The sequence below is a fragment of the Onychostoma macrolepis genome, chromosome 03 (genome assembly GCF_012432095.1).
Source record: "Onychostoma macrolepis isolate SWU-2019 chromosome 03, ASM1243209v1, whole genome shotgun sequence".
Taxonomy (NCBI): domain Eukaryota; kingdom Metazoa; phylum Chordata; class Actinopteri; order Cypriniformes; family Cyprinidae; genus Onychostoma; species Onychostoma macrolepis.
In genome coordinates, this window is record NC_081157.1 from 51,226,381 (window position 1) to 51,233,009 (window position 6,629).

At 33.2% G+C, this 6,629-nt stretch overlaps 1 protein-coding gene across 3 annotated transcripts in view; it reads right to left on the minus strand.

Moving 5' to 3' along the window:
- Window positions 1-1,101: 1,101 nt before the first annotated feature.
- Window positions 1,102-6,629, minus strand: part of LOC131536168 (butyrophilin subfamily 1 member A1-like) — a 293,670-nt gene continuing 288,142 nt past the window's right edge. For all 3 annotated transcript variants that reach the window (XM_058768911.1, XM_058768913.1, XM_058768912.1), the window contains 4 exons: window positions 4,733-4,774; window positions 4,063-4,107; window positions 3,795-3,821; window positions 1,102-3,447 (listed from right to left, as the gene is read on the minus strand). In XM_058768911.1, the coding sequence (XP_058624894.1) occupies window positions 2,915-3,447; window positions 3,795-3,821; window positions 4,063-4,107; window positions 4,733-4,774 (647 nt within the window). In that variant the 3' untranslated portion in view covers window positions 1,102-2,914. The remainder of the gene's footprint in view (window positions 3,448-3,794; window positions 3,822-4,062; window positions 4,108-4,732; window positions 4,775-6,629) is intronic.

The window sequence follows — 6,629 nt, forward strand, 5'->3', positions numbered from 1 at the left end:
CGAGGGAGATTATCAGTGGTCTTGTATGTCTTCCATTTTCTAATAATTGCTCCCACAGTTGATTTCTTCACACCAAGCTGCTTACCTATTGCAGATTCAGTCTTCCCAGCCTGGTGCAGGTCTACAATTTTGTTTCTGGTGTCCTTTGACAGCTCTTTGGTCTTGGCCATGGTGGAGTTTGGAGTTGGACTGTTAAGAGGTTGTGGACAGGTCTCTTTTATACTGATAACGAGTTAAAACAGATGCCATTAATACAGGTAACGAGTGGAGGACAGAGGAGCCTCTTAAAGAAGTTACAGGTCTGTGAAAGCCAGAAATCTTGCTTGTTTGTAGGTGACCACATACTTATTTTACCGAGGAATTTACCAATTAATTCTTTAAAAATCCTACAATGTGATTTTCTGGATTTTTTTTCTTCTCATTTTGTCTCTCATAGTTGAGGTATACCTATGATGAAAATTACAGGCCTTTCTCATCTTTTTAAGTGGGAGAACTTGCACAATTGGTGGCTGACTGAATACTTTTTTGCCTCACTGTATGGGATGAGTTTTCACATGGACAGGTGCTGTTTACTGACACAGACTGAAAAATACTATCATTTTAAATATGAAATAAAGCACAGGCTCCAAATACAAATCCTGGTTATTGCAGTTATTCATTTGTTTTGTGTTAAATCCATAGGTTCACATACATTTCCAGCAGGTGTATTGTTTGAACATACATCAGTGTGGTTTTATTGTGTTCATGTGTTTTCTCAACAGCTGTAACAAAAATATGATGATACTGTTTTTTTTTTGTTTTTTTTTGAGAGAATAAAAAAAAAAAAAAAGATTATTCTAATTCAAGAAGGTTCTGCAGTGGTTTAGTTTGAAACAAACATATTCAAAACTTAACCGTTAGCCTCCTTCAGTCCTTGGAATTAATATTATAAACACAGTCAATTTTATACTTTATATTTACACTAAAGTTTGAGAAAACAGACTTCTGTTGTTATGACGCAGCTATTATTATTCCAGCTGAGCACAACAGCAACTGAAATCAGGACTGATGTCCTGCAAGAATTAAACCTTTCACCTACAAAACAAAGTAAAGACTCACATGTTGAACACACATAAATATTTATATATAAAGACTCTGAATGAAAGATGACACAGTGCTGCATTTACATCATTCATTACAACTTTCAGAGATGTGTAACTCTATTATTATCACTGAATAACTTCAGAAGAGTCAGACTACAGAACGTGCATTTAGTTACATGATCTATTATTATAACACTTATTTATAATGACGGTGAACATTCAGAGGCGAGGGAGAGTAAAATCTAAACACAGATTTAATTAGACAAACAATAATCAAAGAACAAGGAGCAAAAACCAAGAAACACAAGCACAGAGGACACCAACAACACATCCAACAATGGACAAGACCAACAAAGACCAGATCAAGAGCTAACAGACGAACAACACGACACACCTGGAAACAATCAGGGAACTAATCAACAAGAAAAACTACAAACTGAACAGAAGACAGGAACAAAACAGGACCGAATGCAACGTAAAAGTCCTAATAACAAAAACACAAGATACATAAAGCCTGGTATATGTAAAAGTTATTTAAGGAGCTTGGCAGTAAAAATATATTTTTTATCGAACAGAGAGGTTCAGACAGAAAGATAACATGAAAACGAGAGAAAAAATGAAACAGGTTGGAAAGACACAAGAATTCAATGAAATACAAAATCAATGAGAAATCAAATTAATAATAAAACATGAAAATGAAGGACATTCATCAACAAACAGCAAACACTATTGAAGAAGAAACATCTTCATGAAGCTCTTCATTCATTATCTGCTGCAGATCAAAACATTATTCATGTTAAAGTAAAGCTGCGATCTTGTAAAGAAATTCATATATAGGCATTATTTATGTTCTTTTATGAAGTCATTTCAGTTATTTAAGCAGAAGTCTTTAAATACTTTAAGATCACAGTAAACATATAATCAGCCTTGTGTGTACAAATGTTTGACTGATAGTGTAAATAATATTTAATATTTAAGTTGGCTTGAGAAAGATTTGAGGAACCCTGCAGTCAACAGAAGAATAATAACAAGTTTAAACAGCATTTTAATGAGTCGGCTGTCCTCGAGATTTAACTCTACAAACTCCAAACTCAGCCCAGATCTTCAGACACATCTGAAGTTAGTTGCTATATCTTTTCTAACTGATCGTATTTATGCTTTTCATAAAACTGAAGATTAAAAATCATAAAAATCCCATTGATTTACATTGAAGGATGTTCAGATGAGCCAAGACTATTCAAACTCCAACTGACAAAATTCAAACTTAAACTCCCAGAATCCCTTGAGACTCAATCAAGCTTCCCTTCTGTGTACTGTTTCTAATCCATTCAAACTCCTCTATCTATCTATCTATCTATCTATCTATCTATCTATCTATCTATCTATCTATCTATCTGTATAGTGTCTATGATACTTAGCAGCAACTTCATAGCAACACTCTAGCAACCATCCAAACCATCCTAGCAACCACCCCGAGTACCCTAGCAATGACATAGCAACACAACAGTAACTGCCCCGATAAACTAGCAACTGCATAGCAACAGCCTAGCAACTACCCTGAGTACCTTATCAGCCGTATAGTAACACCTTAGCAACAACCCTGAGTACCCTAGCAACTGCATCTATCTATTTTTTAATAGACTATATTACCTTCAAAACATTCAGATTTTAATTTTTAAAACTATTTCAAACTGAAAACCGTAAAACTTTTTTAAAACATTTAAAACTTTCTGGCCTTGTTTCTCAAGTCAACTTCAAATCCAGTTATTGCTGTTTCCCTTTTTATTGCGTCTTCTTTTACTTCAGTTGATCGTGTAAATTCACTGATCTCATTAGTAATCATCACAGATGATCAGCGGAGTGGAGTTTGTATTCCACTGATACCCCAAACTAACAAATGGATAGAGTTTCTCATTAAAAGACTGATTAGTGTAAGTGTAGATATGAGAGCTGGACTTCACATCATAAAAGAAGACGAGACCCTTCTCATAATCCACAAACACACCGATCCTCTCAGGATCCACTCTCAGAGAAAGAGAGTAATCAGAAGAACCACGAGCTCGATATCTCTCATATCTCCGTCCCACGATCCAGTATCCTCTCTCAGGTCTCAGACTCTCCCAACTCTTCCTGTCAACAGATTCTCTGGCCACTCCTAAATGCCACTCAGTTTGTCCCGTCACCTGCACCTCAAAGTAGAAACACCCCGAGGAGAATCCCTCCTTCCCAAGAACACCAAGATATTCATCAAATCTGTCTTTTCCTCGATGCACTCCTGTTTGTGTGTTTCCATCTCTCACTTGTTTCCCATCACGAGACACGATGAGACGAGGATGAGCCGTATCAGCATCCAGAATCACATTCACTGCGGAAAATATTAACAATTCTGCTTTACAGAGGAGTATATCATAAATATAATCACAATTATTTATTTTTATAGGAATCATGAGAACTTTACAATACAAACTAAAATAAAGACACTATTAGATGAAAATAAATTTAATCTTTAATATACATTATATTATAATATTATTGTATTCACTTTGTTGTTCATTTTCGGATCCACGTTTCTTTTCTCTTTTTTTTTTTGGTCTTGCTTGTTTTTAGTTATGAATGTAAAATAAATAATTATAATAAATCATGTATTATTTAAATAATTATTCCATGAAACAAGCCTTTAATTAAAATAAATAATTATGCCTTTTTACTCACCCGTGTGTGTTCTTAAATGTGTGAGAGCTGAAAACAGAAAATATGAAGTTATAAAGTCTTCATAACAGAATTCATCTTTAGATCAATAATTTCAAATCACTGTACAACAAAATACAAGAACATCTTACAGAGTTTATATATCTTATAATTAAACATAATTAATTGAATACATACTGTATATGAATGCACAGTGTATTCAATCATTATTTTGCTAAATAATTTAAAAGTAGAGGATTTATATTTTAATAAGATCATATAAAACATTCACCTTTAGGTATAATTGTCTTCAGACTTTGTAAAAGTTGATCACGTTCTAAAGAAAATTCAGAAAAAGATGAGAAAAGAACATTAAAATTCTATCATTTTTATTACTCTGACAAACAAGTTATGATCATTAGTTGAGTTAACGTCACTAAACAGATAAGATCAGTGTGTTCTGCTTCTTTCATTAAACAATACTGCGTGTGCTAAGATCCAGCTCTATACTGTCTTTTTTAAACCAGCCGTGATACACAACTGGTGACCATTTACCAGAAGATATCCACCTTTTTCTTCAGCGCGGAAGTAAGTCTATGGGTGAGACTCCCGGTTCATTAGCCGCTAAATAACGAGGAGAATAACAACGTGCAGTAAACGGTAAAACTGTTTGCACTACAATCCAGTGTGTTCATGATTAAGATAATACATTAAAATAATATGATAAGACAAACTCATTTTCAATATCAAGCAGCAGAATGAACTGTTTTGTACAGCTAACAATAGCTGGACGCGGATGAGACCGGAAGCTAGACCCATAGAATTTACAAATGCCCATTTTTACGACAAGAAAAAGGTGGATACACAAAATAAATGAATGCACACAGTTAAAACAGTATTTTACTGCTGAAAACAGACTTTAAATGAATAATGAATTAATAACATAATAAAGACAGATTCACCTTGTTGTATTCTCCTCTTCTCCTTCTGTAGTTGAATGTGTTCTAAAGAAGATTCACAATAAAGACGAGAGAAAACAGACAACATTCAGACAACAAATACAATATAATTGTGATCGAGGAACAATAATAAATTGCAAGACCTAAGATATACACAAAAGTATATGAATGCACAATGTCTGTTAATTAAATATTTTGTGAATGAAAACAGACTTGACATTAATACTGAATTATATTATTGGTCACACTTTAGTTTGGGGACCAATATTCACTATTAACCAACTATTAACTATGGGTTAGGTATCATTTAAATTTGATCAATTATAATTTATTAATTGATTCTGTTTATCGATTCTGATTCTTATCGATTCCCATTTTTAATTCCAATGTGGTTTTAAAACATGAAGTCACACGTTTAGATATCAAACATCTTATTCTGTGTCTCTTTTTGGAAAACATTTACAATGAACATGAACAAAAATCAGCAGGCTACATAATAACTAGAACCGATGAAGAGCTTTTTGTGTGAAAAACAGAGCTGCACGATTCTGAATATGTTTTTAATTTTTTTAAATGCAGGTTGTGTTTTTTTTTTTTTTTCTTCACAATAATTAAAAGTATATTTCTACTTCAGTAGTACTTCAGTGAAATTGCAAAAGTATACTAAATACCACTGAGATTTAAATTGATTTTTAGTGCATTGAAATAAAGTACACTATTGCAAAAATATACAGAGGACTTTTATTTGTGTATTTCTTAAGTGTGCTTTGAATGATTTAAAAATTAGTTCAATGTTAGTACACTTTTCTATAGTTATCCTAAGTTTAGGTAGATAGGGAAGAGAGTGTAGGTGGACCTGGCGGGCTGGTGGAAAGAGACCTTCCTATCATTGCCGCGGAGAGGAAGGTTGAGTCCTCACAGTGACGGCAGGGTGTTGTCGGACGTGGACAGGAAGTCCAAAATTATTTTAATTATTTCACAAGATTTGTGTGTGTTGTTGTGCTCAGCCATTGGTGATTACTGTCCTCCCGAATTGTATATTGATTGCCTGTGCTGGTTATTACACATAGGGCATGTGATTTATGCTTGGAGTTTCTAATTAAGTGTGCTTTGCATGAGATATCACACCATTTATAATTTGCTGTGAATTTGGAATGAGTTTCCATTTAAATGTGTTTTAAATTCACGGTTTAATGAAATAATATGACCAGTGCATGTAATCAGGATATTTAAGTGAGACAATGCCATACGGCTGCTATTGGTGCTAATAAAAAGTGTATTCCTTTGTAATTCTTGTTCTTGAGTGTGTTTTGTGTGCTCCTCCCGGACCAGACCAGGATTTTCTAGCATAGGTGTTAATCCGCACTAAGGAAGCTCACCAGTGGCCTCTAGTGGTGGCTGAATGTGTTACAGACTGAACAGCATCAAATGAGAGACTACAGGACAAGTCAACTGATCTGCAGGAGGAAAACCCAGGTGAAAAAAAGTATACTTGAATGCACTAAAAAATACTTAAATACTAGCAAGTACATTTGTAGTACATTCTTTTTTGTGCGAAATAAAAGTTATACACTTTAAATACACTAATTAAAAAATATATTTCTACTTCAGAAGTACTTCAGTGCAATTGCAAACGTTTACTTAATACCACTGAGATTTAAATAGATTTTTAGTGCATTGAAATAAAGTATACTACTGCAAAAGTATACAGAGGACTTTTATTAGTGTATTTCTTAAAAGTGTGCTTTGAATGATTTAAAAATTAGTTCAATGTTAGTACACTTTTATATAGTTATCCCAAGTTTAAATTAAATTGATTTATTGATATATATATATATATATATATATATATATATATATATATATATATATATATATATATATATAGGTAATGTAGTAG